The sequence below is a fragment of the Rissa tridactyla genome, chromosome 4 (assembly GCF_028500815.1).
Source record: "Rissa tridactyla isolate bRisTri1 chromosome 4, bRisTri1.patW.cur.20221130, whole genome shotgun sequence".
Lineage (NCBI taxonomy): Eukaryota > Metazoa > Chordata > Aves > Charadriiformes > Laridae > Rissa > Rissa tridactyla.
This window is the reverse complement of record NC_071469.1, coordinates 23121952-23147155: the sequence shown is the minus strand read 5'-3', so window position 1 is coordinate 23147155 and position 25204 is coordinate 23121952. Positions and strand designations below refer to the sequence as shown.

The window sequence follows — 25204 nt, the reverse complement described above, 5'->3', positions numbered from 1 at the left end:
GAGTTGCCTGTTGTCACCGTGCTCAGACTTTACACCTTTTTTGTTGTTGTTGTTTTGTTTTACACTAGGGCTGGAAAGAGAACACATGTTCCATGCCTTTTTTTTTTTTTTTTTTTTTTTTCCCCATTTTTCTTTTTCTCCAAAGAAAGCATGAATTGGTTGGATTGCTGGTTTAACAGATAACAAAAAAATAAATCAAGGTTACGCCTGGTATGCTGCTGGTAATCTGAGAAGGGGATGGTGAGTGGTTACCTGTTCTAGCGTCAAGTAGACCGGAGAAAATCCCCCACCAAACCCACCTACTAATTTTTAGTTACTTGTGAGTGATTTTGGCAAGGAAACCTATTGTGGCTTTTACGCATATTATACACCTAAAACTATTATTATTATTTTTCTGAAATGAGATATGCAGAGTTTAGGTCTGAAGTCAAAAGTTAACTGAAGAGCAGAAGCTAGAGACAACCAAAGGAACGGGCTTGGTCTCACCCCGCCACAGCGACTGGTACAGAGAACACACAGCAGGCTTTGGCAAGCTCACGGATCTATCCACAGGAGCAAAAATCGGATGGTGCTATAAACTTTTGGAAAACAGTGCAGATTGCAAGGAAGCATAAGAAAACCATAAGAACAAAAAGACTATGCAAATGCAACACAGCTAGTGATGTTAAAATCACTGATGCGGCAATTTGTTTTGTGACTTGCAATCTTCCCTTTCTGTAGAGTCTACAGGATGATTCACTTTGTCCAAAACACTGATGACGTTTGTCTATAGCTTATGCTAATAGAATTTAAAAAAAAAAAAAATCTTTAAAGATTAAGGCTTGTCACATGTGTGACACTGATACTGAAAACGGGAAACATGCCCACACCTTGCCCATGTAAGAATGGTATTTGAAAGCACGATCCTTGCTTGTCGCACTGCTACCCCAGGAGCAGCAAGTCCAATGAGGGACTCCAGATGCGCGTGTCTGGAGTGGACTCCAGGAGCAGGCGCGCGCTGCTGGGGGCAGCCCAGAAAGCAGGCCAGGCGCTGCCCAGGCAGATGCTCGGGGCTTGCCGAAAGAACGGCTGTCAAACAGCAGGGTTTAGGCAGCAGCCGAGAGAAGCGGATCATGGTTTTAACCTAAGCCACTCCTGAACACTATCAAAGTCCTGCTCTTGGTATTGAAGTCCCTTATTTTGATCTAGTTTCCAGATCCAGGAGATAACTTGTCTGCAGTGTCTGCTTTCTGGCGGTACAATTCCAGGTCAGTATTAACCCAACCTCTACGAAGTTCAGGGTTACTCTGAAATGGATCTTGCTACTATTGAAACCCTGATATTGAGCAAAGTCAGAAGTCACTCTGAATGCTTTCCTTCACCTGTCAACAAGTGACAAAGTAGCCTTAATTTTCTGAAATGCTTTATCCTCAGTTTTATACCATCTCTCGCCTTCCCTATCAACATGAGAAAGTCATATACGATGACTGCCTCCTTAAGAATAAAAACAATTAAGATTACAAGTCTAAATGATCGATCCATTTGGCTAATTTCTTCTCCCTGACCTAATCTCAACTGTGTCCCTCAGTTCCTGCACTATGGCAATTTTCAGTTCTGTATGTTCTTTTTTTTCATTTTTGTTTGCTCCTATGAGCTGGATTTTCCTTGTCTCATTCTCTAAGCACACCTACACAGCTTTCAAGGGCATGTTTATTTTTTTAAGTGAAATGTCATTTTGCTTCTATTGAATCAGTTCTTTATTTTATTTCTTCTATTACAAAAAAATACTGCTGACCTTAAAGATCCCAAAGATGTATGTTTGCTGCTAGCCAGAAAAAGAATCAGAAAGACAATTACGTTTGAGAACGAAATCATCCACTATGAGTGATGAAATGATACACAGAACTTTTGCCTCCCCTTCCTTGGTGCTGTCTCATGACAGCAAAGGCTGCCTCCAGCTTCAGACAGAGCCCTCCTGCCTGCGTTTCTGATGCTTCCGAACGAAAGGCTGTCACTAGTCCCTCCACGCTCCAGCTTCTTCCCTGACCTGCCCCCTGGGGTTACGCCATCCTCCCACTTCGCTGCTGAGCAACCCAGTCACCAGCTCCCACCGCCACGGCACTCTGTTCCCCTCCATGCGCACATCCTCCGAGCACGGGTGGCAACACTTAGCAAGTTACTACAGTAGCATTTAATGTAAACAGCGAATGAGGCACAGTAACAAGCACCGCCACAGACAAAAAGACCGCAACCCCCACCAAGCTGCCATCTTTAACCATGCGTACAGCCAGCCATTCTCCTCAGCCGAGGGTTGCAGCTCGTCCTACAAAACATGCTCCCAACGGTTCTCAGGGAGAAAGCTGCAACCCAGGCTCTACCCACCCCTCTCCTCAGCATTCCCGACCCTTCCCAGCTGGCTGATCCCATTTTACCCAGCAAACCACTGACCAGTTTTGCCAGGGAAAATACTCGCTACTGATACTGGCTGCAACAGGCGGAACAAGGCCGGTAGTTTTGTTTTTAAAGAGCTCCTCAGCTTCCAGCTCCCAGCTCCCGTCCCAGCCCTTTACAGTGGCGGTGAGGTTTGGAGAGCGCAGAAGCAGCAGGGAGATGCAAAGGCTCAGACTTTCGTCCGGCAGCCACCAGCCTTGCGCCCCGAGGGCAGCCCTGCTGCAACTCCCCCGGCAGCTTCTCCCTGGTACTTCACTGCTGGCGTGGCATCTGAGATTCCTCAGGGCAAGAGCACCAATGGACAAATTATCAGTGGAGAGGCACAGCATTAACGAAGGGATTGAGGGGAGGGAGAAGAGGACACAACCAGTGACGAGGATGCGAGGAACAAACCTCTTGATAGTCCACGTACCGCTTTCATTGGGTGAAGGCCTACAGAAGGATCGTGAGGCTGGGAGACACTGAGCCTAGGATTTTGAGGAGAAAACTCAGAGAGGCAGAAGAATTTGGACTTTGATCTGGCAATCTGAGGAGGACAGACTATGAGGGAGCTCTTAACAGCCATCCAACTTGAACCGATGAAAGGCAACTTTAAAACAGAGGCAGGACAGATCTTACTTCAAGTCAAGAAGTCCTGCACAGATGTGTTTGATAAAGAACTGAATCACAGCTACGGAATAGCACACTGCAACTGATTCCTCTGGCATAGAAAAGATTTAAATGCCAGATACTAATTTTCATATAAAACAGACAGGCAGGCAACAAGGTTATGAGACAGATCCGGCCTAATCTCAATTCTCAGACGCGATTCCCCTGAAGTCAAAAACGTTACAGATCTCCCCGTACACTCATGACCAAACCCACAGAGTCTTTGCTCCTGTAGAATAGCAGCTGCATGACTGGCAAGGCTGTGCTAAGAACCATCATGCCAAGAAACCTGGGAATTTTTTAGTTCATCAACTTCTTGAAAATAAATATTTGTCATAGCTCGATATATAAAACATATTACCTAAGACCATGGGGTAACTAGCTTTGTATAGCACATAACAAGCATTTTTGGACCTAGAAGTCTGGCTCATTAACTTTTCTCTCCCTTCTATATGCAAGTCCTGCCATTCCCTCTATAACCACCCTGCACACAAGGTGCTACAAGAAGAGAGGAGGTTTGTTTCTTTTTTACTTTTATCTGGCATAAGAGAATGCAAGAGGTGAATAATATCAAAGCCTACAGACTGACCTAAACAAATGCCACTGTTAAAGCAATGCTGGCTTACACAGAGAAAAAGAGCTTTACGTTCACAGCAGAATGTCATGAGAGTAGTGCTGATAATTAGTGTCTTCTGTTCCCTTCTGTCGCATGAAAATTAACCGCACTGATTAAAAAACAGGTTCAGTCTGTAACGCGTCTCTGTGACACGACTGAGACAAACAGCTGACAAAATCTTCCTCACTTGTGCCCAAAACACAGCCCTGTTCAGGTTTTCATTATCACTGAAATGCTTTTTCAGTTTAGTTATGTCGCAGGATAGACTAAATGCACTTATGCTAGAGGTGACAGCAGGTCCATTTAAAGAAGCATACGATCGGACACTTTGTACAATCAGGAGAGAAATCCGAGTAGAGACCTCTCCCAGCTAGTCCTAACTCTGTTAAAAAGTTCAAATGTACAAAATATAATGTTTGGAAAGTTTATATTCTCTCTGAATCCCCCCTATGATGCTGAGAAAATAAAATCAATTCATATTGCTATGAAATTCTATTTTTGCAACTGGTGACACCCCAAGCTTTATCAATTCCGAAGACTATAAAACCCTCGCCCTAGTCCCCATTTCCAGCACAGAGGCTAACAGCCCAGGCAAGTAACACAGCAATAATCTCTCTTCCACTGAGAATACTTTTATTCACAAGGCAAAAATTGGAGTTAGACTTTTAGGTTGTGGGCAAGGCACTCGCAAAGTGAGCAAATCTATTTTTGCTCACGGAACTAATTTAATGTTTAAGTGCAACAAAAACACTAAATTAGCCATGAAGATCATGCATATCCAACGGCTTTCACCAGACATGACTGTGACCCAGGCCTCTAAACACAGAAATATTGTATAAGTGCTAAGGAATCAGCTCTCTTCTGCTTCACCAGATGATGTTTCCTTTTGACCAGTCATAGAAATGTCATTTCCATTATAATAATTAAACATTTATTAAAATACTATATATTTTAGAGTTAATATATGGTTTCTTTCAGTAATAAAATATGGAATACTCTTTCCCCCACCCCCCCAATGATATTCAGACCCCAAAACTTAAAGGAGAAACATTCATGCTGAAAATAGATCAATGTACAGCACTAGGTCAGAAATAACATCTCTTGAGTAAAACCCCAGATTCTTACTGTGAAACTGTACATTGATTAACAATTCACTTTTGCCTTTCATCCATGTACTCCATTTTCAACATCTGGCAGTGAGTGAAATACAAACCCGGATTATCCGATGCTGAAGCAAATCTAACGGCCTCAGCGTATTTGTTACAGTCCATCCTTCCGACAGACTCTGGGTACTTGTCTTTCAGAGCCAGATTGCCCCGTGTCTTGGATGAGCACCATTTCTGACGCATGCAGGGCACAGCAGAACGTCACATTGCAGTCCTGGGTATTTCATGCCTGGTACTTCATGCAGTGTCCCCTTTGCAAGTCTCCATGTCTCTCTCAATGAGGCATATGCACACATTTCCAGACAAATAAGCTGTGTTTTCAAAAAGATGTTAAATACGAGATTAAAAAGACTACAATACTGTTAAAAGAGATGACTAATACAGTCAAAAGAAAAATTTCAGTAAAAGCATAATGCTCTGAATACAGATGTTAAAATATTTTAATTAATTAAATCTTAACCGTTCGTGTTAACATCTGGGCTATTTATTTTGTTGCAAATATCCATTTCTTTATACACAAACAGACAAGCAAGAACACAGATGAAAAGATGAAGACTCTGAACTTGAGCTTTATACTGCTATGGATCGTGCACGTCCACTGCTGTGCACTTTTTGACAATAACGGCACGGATACATACCTGCAGTCATCCCCTCCAGCACTGACCACGTAGCGATCTCCACTTGTAAATCGAATATTCGTTAAGTGGGCAGAGTGACCTAAAAATCGTTTGTGTTTTGCCTGGGAAAACAAAACAAAACAAAACAAAACCACAAACAAACAAACAAAAAAGAGAGTCTAAATACTCTGTGTCCTCCTAAATCAAACATGGCATGCGTGTTTTTATCTGCCTTTTTACTGTGTCACATATTTATATCATTCAGGATGTTATATAGGTTTTCAAATGTGAAAGAGCTCCTAAAGGAAAACTACTACTGAGCTGCAATGCAGCCTAAATTGCCACCAAATGAGACAGCACCAGCAAATTGGGAACAATGCTCAAGCTAACACAATAAAATGAAATGTCACAGATTCACCTCTAAATTTTGTATAAAACTCCCAACACTGAAAAAATTATTTTCATTTGAAGCGTGTGAGCAGTTTACACTGTGCAGCCTCAAATCCTGAAAATTAACAGTGCTTATGTTAGCGAAAAACCTGTAAGTTCTTCCTCCATGGAAATACACAGATGGGACTAAAATTACCAGCTGTCTCCCTCATCTGTCAAACGGAGATTTGTGGGTAAATAAAACTAAGGGCTTTGAGATTTTCAGTATGAAGGCACTGTGCTAATGCAGACTGGCAGATAATACTACCACTTACAAGAGCTTATAGCAAGAGCCATTGCCCAAAACATTAGGAAAACTTTGAGGTGAACCATCCTTATGAGACTACAGAGCTAAACTTCCATAGATGCATCAAAAAGCTACAAATTTAGAGAAGGAAATATTTCCATCTTCCAGAGAAGCAATGCAGGACCATAATACCAACAGTACTTCTTGTTGTAGTGATGCAAACCAAAAAAGTTTCTTACGAATTTTTCAGGACATGGGAAGTCAAACAGTTTGACCATGCCAAAATCATCGCCTGTTACAAGATTGATTCCCGAGTGAGAGACGCAGGCACAGTTTACATCAGCTTTTTCGGCATGCCGGGACCAGATTCCAATGACTTCATCCCCTAGAACACTGGAACAGAAGAGCAAGTGATTCTTTGGAAAACTACAGCAAAAACAAGAGAGTGAGGAAAGAGTAAGCAGCTCTCATGTTGTAACTGGTTTTATAAGAATGTAATTTTCACATTTTATTCTTACACACACACATCTCGTATAGGTTTTACTCCGTAATTAATTTTTATATCATTCCATAATTGCTTCTGAAACTGATTCAGTGACATAGTTCTCAAAATAATGTGGCTGATGACAACACTAAGACACAGAGGTGACATCAATAGCACTCATACTGTCCAGTGAGGCATTTGCCAAAAAAATGAATAAAGAAAGCACAATTAAAACCAGAACGCCATAGCGTAAGCATTAGATGAATTAAGTTTCAGCTTCTGGAAAATAAAAATATGTATATTCTATCAATTAGATGAGAAGTTTCCTTGAGTCCAGTGAAGATTCTTCATTATAATCAGAGAGAGAGAGAGAGAGAGAGAGAGAGAGAGAGAGAGAGAGAGAGAGAGAGAGAGAGAGAGAGAACTGTCACAAAAAGAAAACATCATTATCTTAAGCTTCCAAACCGGACATTTATAGAAAATTTCCTTCGCAAAGCCTTGTGAAAAGTTGCTTTTTATCATCTCTGCTTACAACATATATGCATATTTCCAAGAATGCACAGAAACAAGCACTTCATCATTTATTAACAGGTGAATGATTTGGGAATTTTTCTGTAATTTTCCCCCCCAAATCAGAGCACAGTACACTACATTCAAAAAGGAATGATTAACTCCAGACATACTGAATTGGGTCAGAAAACCACAGGTTTCTTGTTTACGTATCAAAGAGGTGACAAAAATGGATTACCCAAAGAGAAAAGAAGAAGCCAGCAAAATCAGAAAAGCTCGTAGTTTTAGTCATGTCCAATAGCCAGGATTTAGTCAGCAAAAGTCAAGATTATTATTGTTTGAAGTGGTTCATATGTGGAAAATTTTCAAGTCTTTATTCTCTATTTTTGTCTGAGGTTGCTAATCAGAGGACAATAATAATTAAAAGCAGGCAAAGGAGCCTGAAATGAGGCACAGGAAATTAGATTTTCATAAAGTATAAACACATTATTTAAATGTGAAATAAAAATAAAATATGGTATCATTCTTCATGTAATTTCTAAGTGTATTTTGAATTAAATATAATAACTTTAAGGTATTTAAGAGTACTTTTGTGTACCTTTTAATATGCAAATGTTAATAGCAACTTTAATATACAGATGCCATTAGTGTAATACAGTAAATAAAACTTGAATTACCACAGTCTTGTATTGCCTTTCCATATTTTGATATATTTTACTTTTCCCCTCTGCTCTCATCCCCAAATCGCTATTTTGAAGCATATAGTGCGGTATTCCAGGTAATTTGCAGAGTTCAAGGAAAAACTACCGAGGCTTCTAGAGATATATCAAAGGAAGCTAGAGATACACAGCGAACAGAAAGGCAGACGTTAGAGAGATCAGATTTTATCAGATGTCCTCACCAGTCAAACAGACCATGTTCTACCGAGGGAATCTGCTGTCTTCTGCTGTACTGGACTGACCTGATCCATTGCCAGAGCAGATGGGTGCATTAAAAGAAAATATCTGACAGAATGAAGGGATGAAATACGCTTTTAAACAGCAGGTGTTTCTCCTGGAAGTTGCAAGTGTTTTAACAGGTGTAAATGTGAAAATCATTTACCTTGTCCAAGTAGCCCACGTTATTCTGTCAATCACAGCCTGGTCCACAAGCTGTTTTCCTGAAGGCACTTCATAGACTTGCCTTTTGTAAGACCCAGTAGAGACCTTTGAGATAACCACAGAGAATTTAGAATACGTGAGCTTGTTTGAAAAGGTGAAAATATAATTCTAAGGGGCTCTGAAAAGCATTTTCTTTACAGTTATCTTTTACTCGGTATGTAACTTAGCTATTAATAAAACTTGCTCAATTAGTTGAGATTTCTCAAAAATCTATACAAGCATAAAACAACAGTGCGAAAGCGTAAGAAATCTTAAATTTTAAATTTTTTAATTAATAAAAAAAATCATTGAAACATCTCACATTCTGCACATATTAATTCTACGTATATATTGTGTGTGTTAGTATGCATGCGTGTCCATAAATAAATAAGGCAAAATAAACTCCTGTCTTTAAAACTGACACAAAGGTACTCCTCCCAGCCTGTACCTGTTGATTTCATAGTGAGAGCAGCTTATTCCTCCTCTCAAATGTGAACAAAATATAGAAAGCAAAGTATGCCTACTTTATTTTGATTTTAAGAAACGTCTTGAGCCCTGTGGCTGGGAGTTGTAACACCATGATTTTGGTCAGGGATGGCTTACAGAATGATAGACTGTACACCTTCCTCTGTTCAGACAGCCCATCAGCATCACAGAGGTAAAAATGCAGGGAGACACATTACAGTGATTTTGAAATCTGTTTCTCAATCCTGTGCTTATTTCTTGTATTTAGTACAGGGAGAATATTATTTACTATGAGGAGAATACTTGCAGAGTATCTGTCATGAGTGTGTTTGCCATTCAATATCTTGAACAATTAAGGACTGATACCTGGAGATAAGAGCTATCTGCAGAGAAGTCCATCTGGATCACAAAACTTGGGATATCTTTGCAATAGCTGACTCGATTTAGTGTGGGACCCAAAGTCAGGTCATAAAAATCCACTGCATTCTCACTGGAACCGACTGCCAAGTAACGAGAATCTGGGCTAAACCTGAACAGATAAAAGGTTTTTACGAACACAGGTTGGCACTTACAACAGATTCTAATATTAGAGACGCACGGGTAAATTTGCATTTCAAGTATCTGCTGTCCAGAACTAAAAATGAAGGCAGAGTATTTCGTCAAAATGACCTTTGAAACAAAATTTTCAGGGAACATACATGCAGTAGAAGGCCACAATAATTTTGGTACAGCTGTCACGTGTAAGTGAACTGGGAACATCTCCGGAATAACTCTGTTCGTTATCTGATCTCATTACCATCTCAATGGTCTAACAACTTTGTGACATGCCCCTGATGCCTTTGAGTCTCTAACGCTAGACTTACAAGACTACAAACTAGAAAAATTAAATGCTCTAAATGAAGAAAAGCCAGACATTCTAGATTAAATATACTGAATAAAAAGACATAAAATCAAGCCTTTCATCTGCCTAACGTTATCTTTGCACAGCACTTTCTTCCCCCCAGTTTTCCTTTCCAGTCTTGAAACTCAGCTTCCTGAGCTGAACAAATTCCTCACAGCCCCTTTTGTGTTACTAGGGAAGCTGCTTTATTTCTATTATCTCTGAGACACACCTCAGGACAGTGTTCTGATTCCAGCAACCCCCTCACTCCTAGCAGGGCTCTCCTGCCTTCCTTCAGCAAGGTCCCCGTTTGCTCGTATTTCTCTCACTTGTGGCACTTTGCTCTGCGGAAGCCTCCCTTAGCTGGTTGCGATCACTTTATCTCACAGAAGGCACAGTCTTGTCCTCCACTCAGGAAAGAGAAGACAAGTTTTACTTCTGATAACTGCTTTCTAACAAAACACAACACAGAACAAACTGACAGACAGGCGCTTTCCATTGCCTCTCACCATCCAGGCTTCATCTGTAAACTTCTGATCTCATTTCATCTCCTCCACATCACCTCACCCTGCTCCTTTTAGACTTTCTCACCTGCCCCCTGGTTAGGACGGTCTCTTCCTATCGTCCATTTACTTCCCCATTCACCCTTCATTTTAACTAATCCTTTGCAACAGCAGCTGACACTCCCTCTATGGTACTGCCTGGTTTTTGACTGATTGCTACCTCTTATCTGCATGCACCTCCTCCTTCTTTATATTCCTAGTATCAGAGTAATCACACAAAATCCACATTTCACTCGCTGATTCAAGCTCTCTGAAATACCACCACAGTGCTCCTCAGAAAACAAAACTGTATTGTTAAAAAAATAATACAGATTTCTAGAGTACTACAATAGGCAAAGGCATCATATTTTCTGACCTGATATCTTGAATCGCTGATCTTCTGTCCCTTTTTTTCCCCCAAATTTTTAGAGAGGTCACAAGCAAGATAATAAATTCTCCATTTTTCATGCCAATAGCTACCATATCACCTTCTGGGCTGTAACAAACAGTACGAGCTGCGTGTCCTAAGCTGACTTTGTTCAGCATCTTCTGTGAAAAAATAAAAACCCGGAAGAGTAAATGTTTCTATTTGCTCATATTTCAAAAGTACTTTATGCTAACTGTTTACCACTATCAGATGGATTATTCTCAGAATACATTAAAAAAAAAAAAAACAACTTTTGAGTCTTCAACACCACCACGAGTCTAGGGTTTTTTAAATTTTTTTGGCTGAACAACAGCTATTGTCCAACACCTACCTTTTCAGCAATATCCCAGAGTCTTACTGTGCCATCTTCTGCAGCAGAAAGGAAAAAATCTCTGGAAGGATGCGTTGCCAGGCCCCAGATTGGCCCATCCATATGACCATTAATTAGAATGTTACATGCAGCATTTTTCTCTCCAACTTCGATTATTTCGGCATTTCTTGTCCCGACGAGAATTTTCCCCTTGAACAACAGTGAAAGATTTATCTGACATAATACATCAACTACTTGTGATGAACAGTAATAAAGATATAATTCAAAGCTATAGTTCTGTCAAGAAGATTTGCTGAAATGAAGTAATCAAATAATAAAAGATAAATTATTTTTTAAACTCCCCTACGATTTATTAAAGTACAAAGCTATATATAAATCATGATGCTAGTTGAGTCACCTATTTGAAGTGCGAAAAGAAAATAGAAAAGAAAGCCTTAGGTAGTCTTTAATAAAAATATACACAGAATATTATCCTAAGTAAGTCAGATCTCCTGAAGTACATTTCTGCTGTAAAATCAGTTATACACACCTTCTAGCTCAACCTTTAATTTCAAATACTAGTTATAAGAGAAAAAGGAAGCAATCTATCATCTATTTAATGCTATAGATCAATCCACAAACTATAAGGTTTATTTTAAAGACACGGTGCTTTCTTTACCTTGCCTCTACAAACAGAGCGAACACAGTCCGTCAGTTGTCCTGTCTCTAGTCTGAAGGCACGACATCGTTTCAGCTCTTGATCCCATAGCTTAACTGCTCCTCCTTCCTTTGAACTATGAAGAAATCAGGAACAACCATGAGTATAATGGCTGGCACAAAAGAAGACAATAGATGTATGAAAAAATATATTATTTAATGTCATGCACTGTCACTGAGGCATTTTAATATGGTTTAAATATATCATAATTTAATCATTAAAGATTCCATTTGTTTTTACTGAACAGGTGATGTTAATATGCTGAACCTCCCAGCTAAGCAAGAAATGATGATTCAAAGTCTGTGTACTACTTCACAGAACAAGCTGAAAGATGGTCACTGCTGAGCTTTGCCTGAATCAGTAGCTCTTCAGGAATTTGTCTAGTCAAAGGAACAGGTAAGTGTGTGAACAAACTGCCCTCTTATTATTAAGACAGGCAGAGATTATCAACATACAGTTGAGGGAAACAGGAAAGATACATATTTTATGGCTGTGAAATAAATGACAAACATACATGAGAAAAAAAAAAATCACACAATATTAATTGCACAAGATACTAAACTAATGAGTGTTAATCATGAAAGCACCACGTATTTCCCACCCACTTTCAAGAGAACTGGTATTTCAGTAAAGAACACATTAAATTTTTAAAAAGTTTCTAAAAAGGAGATAATGCTTAATGAAAGAGTTATAAATCTGGCATTTCCAGTTGAGCCAGGACATGTTTTACCTGTCTTCAAAGAAAAGAATCTCCCCCGAGAGAAAAGAAAATACAGTGCTGTGCAATATTGATCTGCCAGTGTTACAACTTTGATTACTGAATGACCCCTGACAAAGAACTCCAGAAGGTTTAATCACAATTACTGCTTTTGTACTTGCAATATTCTTTGCTTCCCAATAGCAGTGTTTTGACATATGATTGGTCATCCTCAGAAAAAAGTTTTTATCAAAAGAAGCTGGCGAACTGGAATTAAAATGCCAAGGCAGAAGCAAACATGCCACTTTCCTACGTGTAGAATCTGTTTTGTGTATTTTCAATGCTCCATTTTCCCACAGGAGATGAATTCTTGTTTCTTACTGTTATTTATTACTATTTCTTTCAGGCCAAATACTAATTATTAAAAGGCTTTGAAACTAAGCGGTAGAGAGAACATTCTCCAAATAAAATCAAGGTAGTGTTTTATAAATACTAGAAGAAAATATTTCAAGCACAGGAACAAATAAATTTTCAAGCTGGGTTTAAATATCAACCAGGATCTTCAAGGACTATTTAAGGAAAAGGTAGTAAGTGGCCCGTGTCCTGCAAAATGGGGGACTATCATGCCATCAGATGGACTGTATTACAGCTGAAGCATTTATTTTTTTTCTTTTACCATTAACAAGGCGCTAAGAAAAAAAATTCAAATGCTTGAAGAGATATTTTGTTTACAACCCCAGAAACAAAGGATGTTGATGTACCTTAGATTTTAGAGAAAACAACCTGCCTCTGCCATCATAACTAAACACATCCTTCCTTTAAAAGCAGCTGTGCATTATGCTGTTATAATATTTATCATTCATTTATTTAATCACAGTTGAGCAAATTACTTGGATTAACCTCAGCTCAACTTCAGAAGTAACTTTTTAATGCTTAAAGCTGTATTTCAAACTAAATGTTTTTGCCTTCTCTCAAAAATAATATTGTTGTGATAAATACCATTGAAACATTTAATAGTAAGATAAGGTGATTTCAAGGCTACTTTTGATTATAACAGTTCAGCCCTTTCCTGCTTAAGGAGGGAAAACTGTACCAGCTCTTTGATAATTTAGTATTTGTACTTGGAGAAACATTACCTGACTGAAGTAAAGCAGTATAATCAATAATGCAATATAATCGATAATCCATTCACATAATTTATTTTACACTTGCCTATTATTTTTAACCAAAACAATATAAAGTCTTAATCATAAAATGCCTGAAGAAGCTTGCACATGTGCTTCAGAAAGAAGACTGTTATCTAGAGGTTAAAATTATGAAGAACTGCTTGTAAAGCATTTAGATTCTGATTCATCCCCCTTGACTTCAGGTACTTAAGCAAGGTCAGGATCCCAGCACCTCTAGGCTTTCTCTTAGAATCAATGGAAACAAAAAAAAAAAAAAAAAGGTACTTGAAACTCATGTGGGCTTACCTGCACTTTAGAGGTGGTGGATGCTTTTTTTTCCTTACTGCCTATTCAGGGATCCAAAAGTGACTACTCTTTTAGCTTTGATGTCTCAGCTGCCTAGTGTCAGATGGGATAAATCCAAACCACTTTTAAAGAATACATGTGCATGCAGAAAAAAGAAAAAAGAAGACTCACGGCCTTTCTTTGCCTCCTGTAACGATCAAACCGTCTCTTAGCGTGGTATACATTGTGAAAACAGGTCCATTGTGAGCTTTGGCCACAATCCGTATCAACACATGATCTTTCCACACACAAACATCTCCACTGATAGTACCTGTAAACGTCAAGTTATTCTGAAAAGGGGAAAAAATATACTCATCATCTGATTCTGGGTAAGGCAGGAAGAAAAACATTCAGAAATAAAGATTGCCACCATTTGCATTTAGGCTAGGTTGCTTTTATTTGCTGCTGTATAAGAGCAAATTGTGGAAGGCGTAATAACAACCCGTAATGATGAAACAATGAGCTCTTTCTTGAAGTCTGAAACATGCTTTCTTGTAGCTAACAGGCTCTGCACTGCAAGAAGAAATGCAATGACTAAAGCTTCAGCAGTAGGGTTATCTATGTTTTCAGCCTATGAAGTGTGTAAACTGTGGTAAAAAAAGTAGAAAACCAAAACCAGTTTTAACATTTCACACGAACAGGCACTTTGCACCCCCTTCTATGTACATTATGCTTGCAGTCATTTTTGTTGTGCGGTGAAGTTACTCACTTGATTACAGTAACCATTAGTTTACAAAGAAAACAGTTTGACTTAACTCAGAACTAAAAGCTGCCTATTCTTCTTTACTTCTGCTTCCTGTTTTTGCAAGGTAATAAATGTAATTGCCTCTAAAATTTCAGGGCAACAGGAACTGGTTATTGAGTAAAACTGTTTTAGTAACTTACATGAACAATCCTCATATTCAGTATCACGTGTAGTATTTTAGAGTACCAGCATGCAAGCACAGATTTGGCAAGAACACTTTCCTTGACTGAGGTGGGCTGATGCTCTACCTCCTTTTTTAAAGGGGTACATGGCGGGCGCCCCAATAAATGAGTAAATAAAAGAGGACTGGAAATGAATTTGGGAGCAGATCCTCTGATCATCCTCCCAGCACAACTGTTGGGCTGTTTCCAACTCCTGTGTAGTAGCACCTGAACTGGCTCCTTCTGAGACAAAAACCAAGGAAGAAAAGCACTCCCAGAACTGATCCCTACAGGAAGTATGGAGAACACACCAGGTTTGGCTTTATTCGGTTTGCATAGCTTTTTACAAAACCCCTGCAAGCTTTGCATCCTCAAACAACCTCATACCATACTCCAGGACATTCAGCATACAGCCTGATTTTCACACTAAGAACATCCCTTCCTAAGAAAGCTCACAGAGATTTCCCAAACCCCAGGCTAATGGCTGAGCTGCGCATCTCTAACAGTTATTGTTTAGAAGATATCTTGATGCTTTGTAGGGCTCTCTCTTAAATCAGAGGTACCTGAGAGAGAGAGAGACCACTCTCGAAAAGAGGTAAGTCTCATGAAAAATGAAACCGTGGGCCAGTTACAGTTTCAAAAATCAAAATCAATAGTATAAATTCAGTCTGGACCTATCAGGCAGACCAGCAAGCAGGACAGTAACGCACACAATAAAAGAGAAGCACCCCTTCATAAAAGCAATCTATGTCTATCTGCACAGCTGAAGAGATGAGTGCTGCTCATACAGAGCAAGTCCTGAAATGGCAAAGCCCTGGAACTCAGCAACAAGGCCTGCATCTGCCAAAAAAGCCCCCCAGGCAAAACAAAACTCCACTGTCGTCACCTAACAGTCATAGATATTAACAAACGCCCCAGGACAGTGCTGCTCTCAGATCACCCATGAGTAGTAATGCATACAGATTATAAAACAGTCACTCCCAGCATAAAATTAACTTTATTTCTATTGTTTGGCTCCTGCAGTCTAGAGTCAGCTTTGTTTTACCTGGACTAAATACCAAGCAGCGTATTATCAGTCCAAAGCACCTATATTTGCTTTTTTTAAAACATACAAATCCATAAGCTTTTTTCTTTTCCGTTCTAAAGAAAGCTAGTATTAGTTCTAACTAGCAGGCAAGCATTAGAAATGCCAAACCGAGTTTAATAAAACAACTGATAGATTCATTAGCAGGTTAGAAAAGTCTCATTGACCTGAATAAAGGCAGAAGAGTAAAAAAAAATTTTGTTTGCATGCATTTTAGTATAGCTTGTTAAGGTACGTACCGCTCCAAAAGCTACAGAAAGCATCGTTTGCATTCGGGCATCTTCTATGGAGCTCAGCAGCCCTTTTTTACTGAGAAGAGCTCTTCCAGCCAGCGTCCAGAACCTCACGTGTTTGACTCCCACAGAAACAAACTGGGTATCTGAATCTGGCCTGAATTCTGCTACAAATATACGCTGGTTATGACCAGCTCGGCTGGCAATTTTGGCACCTGGCAGAAAGAAAATGGACATTTTGAATTTGTTGAGAAAAAAAATATTTATTTATGATTAAAAACAATATAAAAATAATGGAGAATTATGAGTCATCCAAGAGCACACACATTGGGAAGAAAAGCACAAACTGCTTCTAAATTAAAACTAAATTAAGATGCAGATTTAAAAAAAATCATTTAATAAGACACAGTAGCAAAGTGTAGCACCTAATGAAGGTGCAATCTACTTACAATTTTTAATTTGCTCAGGAGTATAAAAAAGTTAGGAGCTCAGATCCAAGTACATTTCCCTCTCCTCTTAAACTCAGACTCCTCTGAAAATCCCAAACTCTGGACAAATTACAAGTGATTAATGAGTGACTTCTCTGCAAATTTTGTCCAAAGTTAGAAAACTTTCTCCTTTCTGCAGAAAATGCAGAAACTGACTTCGTTACATATGGTGTTAGATTCAAAGGTAATGCCTTTCCAGTCTCTCCAGAGGTGTTAAAATCAGACATTTTGACCCTTATGAAGATTCCTCGATTTGGATCCTTAGCTGCCAATACTGAATCTGTACCAACTCTTAAGAATGAGCACGTTCTGACTGAAATGGCAGTAAGCTGCTGCAGGGGCTTTTACCACACATTATTCATACTACCTAAGACTGTATAAATACACCTTTGACCTTGCGTTCCAGCTCCACAGGATCCAGCAGACAAAGCTGTGAAGGATCACTTTTTATTAAGTTGAGAGCTGATCTTTAAACTTCCGAGAGATACTAGTTGATCAACAGAAATCTCCAAAGAGGAAATAAACCCCTATGACAAGAGAATCCATTTCATAATCTGGGCATGGCTTTGCCAGAGAGAAAGGAGATGAGGAGAGGAGATGACCAAATGGTTTTAGCCTAAATCCTGAACTCAGATCAAAGCCAATCTGAAAACATGTAGCGTAGCTTAAGACACCAAGTACATAGCTGCACAGAGGAGCTGTACTGGCATCACATTTCTGCAATTTGCAATTTTTTGGGGGATAATTTTAGGAGTCCAACAACCTCATCAGTAATCAGGCGTTAGAGAAGAACAAGAACAGAGAAGAACAGAAAAATTCACTTGGGAGCAAAAAAGATATTATAAAGAGTTTTTACCAAGCAGCAAAGAAATGACTGAAATAAATAAAGAAAAAAATAAGAATGAAGACTATAATTTTCTTTAATTGTTTTAACTGGACATCAGTGAACTATCTTAATCCTTACACAGCAGTTCCAAAAGATATATATAGCAGTTACTAGAATAGGCAAGTACATTTATTTTACCTCTTCTTGTACAGAGCATACGCACAGCACTTATTGTAATAATTTTTGATCTGTTGATAACGTTTATGTTACAACTGCTCTTGACTCAAGCCAACATACCCTCTAACAACATAAACGCATTCTACAAAAGCAATCACTTGCCCACCTTCCTGCCACTTCCAAATGGTAATGGTATGTTCGGGATCCAGCCCTACAGAGAGCAGCAGTTTGCCAGTGGCACTAAAACTGACTGAACAAACGCCCTTGGAATGGTAGCACCGCAGTACCGACAGCGTCTGTTTGTTCATTGCATCCCACACGTGAATAGAAGGAGCTGTAGCTACACAAATATAAAAACACGCAGTTAGTACACGTTTTGAAAATGGTTGACGATTGGCTTATTGCAGCAGTTAATATTTTTTAATAAGACAAAATTGTTCTGGTCAGACAAAAGAAAAAGAAAGAAAAGAAAGGAGATTTTGGCCTCCCTTTGGAAACCAATTTACGGCAAACAGGACCATTAAGCAGGACTAAGAAGTTGTCCTCATTGCACTACTGGAGATGAAAACTTTGCTTAACCTGCTACTGGACTTCTGAAGCACAGCAGAAGCGCTGAAAGCAAGCTGTCTTCTCCTGCTTTTCTCCTAGTGAAACTTAGCTCAGCACAGTAACTCAAAAACCTTCATAAATATTGAATCGATCATCAAGAACGTAATTTCTACATGGGGCTTTTTGGACAACTGATAGCTACAGAGAAATTAGTTTACAGTGCAAGACCAAAATCTCCTTTTCTACAAAACGGCCATCTGTCTGAAATGCATGCTCTCTTAGGAGAATGTCAGCTGAACAATCAGCTTGCTCACTGATGTAGAAGAACTAGGGTAACTAATTTAGTTTGCATTGTTTAGACTGCAAGCTCTTTGCAGTAAAAACTCTCTTCCCATGCTTCTAGTGCACGTGATTATTTCTATTATGATGACAGCTAGGTTGTTTTTTGTTTTTTTCCAAATGCAATGCCTTCTTCAAAGATCTAGCAATCCATGTATAGTTTACAGTCTCTGAATAGCATCTAGCGCGTTTTCAGGACAATAAGGTTCCCTCTCCAACTTCTTTACTTCTGATCTCTAGCAAATCTGACTGCAGAGTCTGGAGGTTACTCGTTATTGTCGTAAACCCAGATTCACATAAACTAAATTATATTTCAGCTCCACACTTTGTGTTTCTGATCAGCTAAATCTAGTCCCTCAAAGGCACACATATGATGGGAAACAGTAGGCACAGGGACCTCGGTAAAATTTTAGCCACATGAAAATAAGTTTTTGAGCACAATTCCACAGCTGTTCCAAAACAGTCTTTAGATTTCCTAATTTCTTCTATTTCCCACTGGAATTTTCTCTCATGGCACCAATATGCTGTTATCATCACCTTTTGAGAAGTACTACAGCATGGTATAGACAGGCCATTAAAACAGAAAGGGCTGAGGTTGACAAAAACCAGCATGTCTCAAAATTTTCAGCAAACTTCCTGTCCTTATGGAAAGTTGAGGGAAGAGAAAGCTTTATTATGGCTCTGAGCTGTTCCTTCCTCTTCAGCACTCCTCTTGGTAAAACTCTGTATTGCCCTTGACCTGTGTACCTCTCCTATAACCTTGGCCAAAATTTTCCTTTCGTGTAGCAGACAGAAGCTTTCACCCAGATTTCATGAATAAGAACTGACAAAATCTTTCAGAGCAAGGTTTGCAGGACAGAGAACGTGGACTTTTGAGTCGTCCTACTTGACAGTGTTCTTCTGAAAGCCTCTGTCCTGACATTGCGTCCTGCTTGTTGAGTTCTCTAGCTGCTCAACATCTGCACTCACAAAAGAGATTTTCTAAGGCGTCATCTCCTTCTGGGAGAAGTTAGATAAAGCTACCACGGGCTGGCAGGGCAAAAAATACCTTCAGTAAGATGAAGCAAATCTATACCAAGTCATTATGAGATTTAGTTTGCCATTCCCGCCTATTACAAACATTACTGCTTCAAGAACCCCGGCATCACTGTAGACAACAGAGAAATGGAACTAGAAAAGCAAAAGTTGTTGGTAAGAAAGGTGCCAAATAGCCATCGATAAATTTTAAGTGAAACTATGCAACTTTCTAATGAAGGCAGGCAGCAGCTTGGATTCCAGACTAACGATTCCATAAAGAAGAAAAAAGTGAGAGTGCTGGTTTCAGGCAGTGACAACAGAATTTAGTAATATACACAAGCTCAAACTAAAGTTGCAGTAGGAAGAAGGCAAGTGAGAGAGGGAAAGTCTCCAGGCATCATATGCAGGACTAGATATGTTTTTTCATATAAACAACCATATCATCACTGCTTCTTTTATACAGTTTAAAAGTGTGGGAAAATGTACCTATATTCTTCCTCCCATCCTTAGAGCAAGCACAATTTGGCATATTTAAAAGAAGTCAACACACATTAAAAATGCCATTGTACATTTGTTCTTCACAGAACAAGCTTTAGATCCACATGAAGATTATTATACTTTCTAGGTACACATGAACACACATTTATGCATCTCTGAAGATGTGTCACAGGACAATTATGGCTGCTCAACAATGAACTCATTCACACATGACGGTGATGAATTTTTAAGATTACTGTTGAAAAAACAACATACTAATAAAAAAATAGCTCAGTGAAGACTGTCAAAGACCCAAAATGATACTGAAAAAAAATTAAACCAACATCATAACAAGCATTTTGGATCAGTGGTAATAACTGCATGACAATCATACATAAATGCGAAAGGTGATTGTTTTTTTCACTCAGTCACCTAGGCCTCCTCAATAGAATTTACTTCAGAAATACGTATTTAAAATTATACTCAATTGAGTGTCTAAACCAAATGTTAATTGTCAGCCCCAACACATCTATAAAACCTGCAAGTGTACACAGGAATGCTACAGTAGCAGTAGGTATTAGGACTCACTAATCGCTGGGCAGCAAGAAGGGAATATGTTAACAACAAAAGTAGTTTTTAAGTGTGTTCTAACATTTTAATTGTTTCTATATTAGCAATTTGCTGAGCTGCTCTGGTTTATATTCAGTGCTGACAGTAATATGACTGATACAGGGTTTTAATAAACTAAAAATGAATTCACGTCACTTATCACTCTATAAAGCTGTAGACAGCTACCAGATAGGCTAACTACACCTGAAGATGTTAAAATTTTATTTCCCTTACCTGACATATCTGCTGAGTCTCCTGTAATGGAAAAGCAGCAGAAAAATAATTAGACCAGAAATAATATAAGTGCTAAAGAAAATATACGCCACATTTAGTGTAATTTCCTAACACACACATTGATGTCATCTCTTTGCATTGCAGCAGCACCAATACTGCTTTCAGTGTTAAAGATGAACAATTACTGATAAAAGGCGGTCATATCAGAAATAAAAATTCGTAGAATGAATATATTTTGATTTCCATTTTGAGTTACAACACAAAAATCTAGTTTTGGTGTATGTTAGGTCTCTCTCTGCCAAACTAAATAAAAAACATATTTTACACGTTACTCATATTTTAACAAAGTAAGTGAGAAAAACCCCACTGATAGCTATTCTGCTAAGAATTAATTTTTGAGTCTGAACTTGACAAGTGACAAATACAACCAGTGTTCTTCTATAGGAGCATTAAGAAATAAGGATATAAAGGTTCAGGTACTGGGAAGTATTACTGAGACACTGCATAACAGCATTACAGTTTAAAAATACTTGAAATAATGCTTCTGTAAATCTTTTGAAGATTTAAATCACGATGATGATGCTATGTTTGTGCCAGTCATACCAGTAGGAAAAGTAGCAGCAGCTAAGTGTGTTCTCTATGGAGTATGTGCTCCTTAACATCTGTTCAGAATCTAAAAATAGGTACTGTTTGAAGATATTTTGCTTCCAGCTCATTTTTCAGATTTAACTCTCTCCTTAAAAATATGTTTTGTAGTTTAAGTGTCATCTGCTCCTGATTTGTATGCCTTAATCCACATTACAAACAGTTAAAATTGTTCTACTGCTAGTTATGAAATAAAAAAGCTTTCAGGGTCCCATGTTTCTTCTTGGGCAAGATGCACACTGAAGAAAATCCATGCAAAGGACAAATTTTCACATTATGCCTTCATTCTTCCCATATTTATATCATATGGAAAGACAAACAGGGCCAGATTAAGAAATACACTGAAAAACCAAATTTCTAAAGACAACAAAAGGTTTGTAATTCTTGCAAATGTTCTTTGCAATCAAATCATAGGCAAAAAACTGCTGATAATTTTTTCCATTTAAATAATTTCCATTAATGATTTCTTTAAATTGTTGTGAGGCAAGAAACTCACCAAGAAAGAAAGCTATTTTAGCTAAGCAGTTACAATTATCAGTGAGTCAATTTTAATGAGACATGCACCTAAAAATCCAAAAGACAGAGGGAAGCAGGCAATAAACTGAGAAACTGACCATATTTAGATGAAACGCCTAAACCAAACCTACAGGGAAAAAAACCAAAACTATTCAGCCTAAAATAAACTAAGGTTTTTTTTTATTTATTTTATGCACTAAGAGAAACTGTGGTTTTGAATCTGCTGAGAAACAATTAAAGGTATGAAAACTGCAACTGGGTTGTAGGACTACAAAAATAACAATATTCTGCAAAATTCAGAAACACTGGTATTAGTTCAGCCATGCAGTTTTTTGGTTTTTTTTTTTTTTTTTTTTTTTCTTTTTAAAACCTGGTTAGTTCATAGATCAATTTGAACATTACTATGAACCGTAAATCTAAATTTATGTGTAGGGAAACACCATTAGGGTTTTGGTTCTGCCTAGAATATTACAACTATGTATTATCAAAACATGAATTAGGCATTATAAATCTGCCTGATGAGATAAAACTTCTATAAAGTGACATTTATTTTAAGAATTCTGTGTTTAGTCCATGTAGAAATGAAAGATAGCTCAATTAAGCTTCTTTGGAAGGCCTATGACTCTTAGGAAGGCCTAACACAAGCTGGTAGTTAAATAAAACCAGGCTAATTTCATGGGGCTTAACATTTCTAAAAAAAAAATTTTTGCTAACGCTCCAAAGAAAATATAAGCTTAGTCTTAATGCCTCAATATTTTTTGTTCAACTTTATTAAATTACACTCAAAGAAACATATAAAGAGGACAGGTAACTGAGTAACATTCATACAAACGGAGATAGCATAATCAAATATTTCTGTGATTTATCATGAACTCACAAGGCCCTAATTGCATGCTCCTATGTCAATTTCTTTTTACAAAAATACAAACATACCTACTTGGCCAGTTGCCACTATGTTGGTAAACTTGGGGTGCTGATTTACAGTGAGGCACAAAATATCATCATTGTGTTCCTGGTAAAAAGACTGAGAGCCTAAAAAAAGCCCAGAAGTCCAACTTTAATTAAAACATTTATACATACACAGACATGCTTAATGTTTGAAAACTTTATAATATTTGTGCATTATGGTGATATTGCAGTTTGGAGCTTAAAAACAGGAAACAGAAACTCCTAATTTTTTTTATCTCGATTTTAACACATAGCACTCAATAACTCCGAACTATTCCCTCAAATTTTCTATATCAAGTTACTTAAATATCACAGAAACAAAGGGCATTGCATTACTCTTTAAAAGGTCTAAGTTATCTGAACTGAATTGGTTATTGGGAATGAATGTACGTGATACGGAGGACTGAAAAGTAAACCAAATAAAAAATAATTAACAGAAAAAAAAACATTAAAAAACTATAATGACCCCATTGATCAGCTGTTTTAGTTTCTGTGATCATTTCAACAAGCAAATTTCAGAAAGTTAATACCAAAATAATCAAAGCTTTACTTCCTTCAAAATTCAGTCACCAGAAACATTTCAATATATTTATGCAGCTATTGCGAATCATTTCTACAGACTGAATTTTCAGCAAATAATAATAATTTTTCCACATGATTTAAAGCATACCAGTTACTTCATAAACTGTAACTCCACACGTGTGAAGAAACATTTTTCCTCAAGTGGGTTTTCTCCTACCTGTTGCCACGTTATACAAGATGCCAATAGACGCGGTATGATATATTACATCAGCACCATCATTCAAATAGTGCACGTTGTTTCTACAGTCCTTGCCTCGGTACCCAAATACAAGCTCCAAAATTAGGTCCTAAAAAAAGATATTTCCAGCTATTAGATACTCAAAACCTGAAAGCAGTTATGAACTTTACAATCTTTTCCAGGATTTTATTTTTCAAATATGTCCTTATGCAGTAAAGGAAAAGGAGTTTAACGATGTTTCAAACCAACAGGAACCAAGATCCTGCCTTCCCTGTCAGCTTACATTCCTGTTCATTCTTCTCGTAGACAGTCACGTCATCCTGTCATCTCTGTTTGGGGGATGCTGTAGAATATTTGTATGTGTATACACACACACGTATATGCACAGAAAGAGAGACTCATAACACATGCATATAAATAAATAAATTACAGTGAGCCAAGAAAAACACAGCTCTTTTTATGCAGAAGATACTCAGAAACAAAGAATGACAACCATTCGTCCATGACTTGAATTCCAGCTGGCAATTAAGAAAGCTGAATTATAGCCTAAAAGTTCTAGGACACTGATGGCAAAAGGCCGTTCATTGTGCTACACCGAACATTTTGTTTCCTATCATAGAAAATATTTCAGTTGATATGAAAAAACTGCATTTTTCGAGGTTAGATGAAACTTCCGCTTCAGATTAATCAAAAGTGAGTATATTTATTTGGATAGGCCATGTAATGAAAAAAAAAAAAAATATGTGCCTGAGCTAAACGCATCATTAATAATTTTTAAAAATAATTTTGTTTTAAAAACTGTCAACAATTACGAATTTTAAAAAAGTTTTAAAATAAATTAAAAAAAAATCAGTAGAAGATGCTTATTTTAATTAGCAATAGTACACCATTAACAATTCAGTTATCTAAGCAGGACATATTGCTTTCAACACACTGCATTTAAAAGGTTTTATTGTTACTAAGAATTAAGTTGTGCTCCATTTTGTTTGCAAGAAAAATTAATACCAGGCTTTTTTGGATTTACAAAAAAAAAAAATTATCTCCCACTTTTTTTGCTCTCTATTTACTCACTATTCAATATTTCCATCTTTGATACATTTAAAATGAACCAATCATTTAGTGTGTCCACAAATATGTCAATCTCTAGAAAAAAAACGTCCTAGAAGGAGAGGAAGAGGACGTCAATGTTTTTCTTACCTCTATAGGTCTCTTTTTTTTCCCAACATTATTGGTCTGAAGTTTCTCCGGCTGTGGCAATGCCCTACTAACTGGTGGTCTGAAATAAAGAACTGTGAATAAGAGAAGGCTGTCCGTCACCCATTCCATACTAACACAGCACCTTCCAACCAGCTACTGCATATGGAAAACTTACAGCCCTATCCTGCTTAGCTGATATCTGTACTCATCTTTAACAGAAATACCTCTGACAAAGCGGGGGGGGGGGGGGCGGGGCAACAAAAAACCACCTCTGTTTAACATGCTAGGTTTTCTGACAGTTCTTCAACAATCCATGAGGTTAATGCAAAAGCTGTTCTGCAATGAACGACCGCTGATAAAATA

The 25204-nt window shown here is 38.0% G+C and overlaps 1 protein-coding gene across 1 annotated transcript in view; it reads right to left on the bottom strand.

Annotated features, from left to right (window-relative positions):
* Positions 1–4853: 4853 nt before the first annotated feature.
* The window catches only part of EML5 (EMAP like 5), a 104454-nt gene continuing 84103 nt past the window's right edge, over positions 4854–25204 (bottom strand). Inside the window, exons 28-42 of the mRNA XM_054201236.1 lie at positions 24842–24920; positions 23624–23753; positions 22870–22968; positions 20776–20796; positions 17717–17890; positions 16066–16274; positions 13969–14126; positions 11590–11704; positions 10932–11120; positions 10550–10722; positions 9118–9280; positions 8249–8352; positions 6393–6546; positions 5499–5599; positions 4854–5171 (exon numbers count right to left, since the gene is read on the bottom strand). Coding sequence (XP_054057211.1) covers positions 5135–5171; positions 5499–5599; positions 6393–6546; positions 8249–8352; positions 9118–9280; positions 10550–10722; positions 10932–11120; positions 11590–11704; positions 13969–14126; positions 16066–16274; positions 17717–17890; positions 20776–20796; positions 22870–22968; positions 23624–23753; positions 24842–24920 — 1906 coding nt within the window. The 3' untranslated portion in view covers positions 4854–5134. The remainder of the gene's footprint in view (positions 5172–5498; positions 5600–6392; positions 6547–8248; positions 8353–9117; positions 9281–10549; positions 10723–10931; positions 11121–11589; positions 11705–13968; positions 14127–16065; positions 16275–17716; positions 17891–20775; positions 20797–22869; positions 22969–23623; positions 23754–24841; positions 24921–25204) is intronic.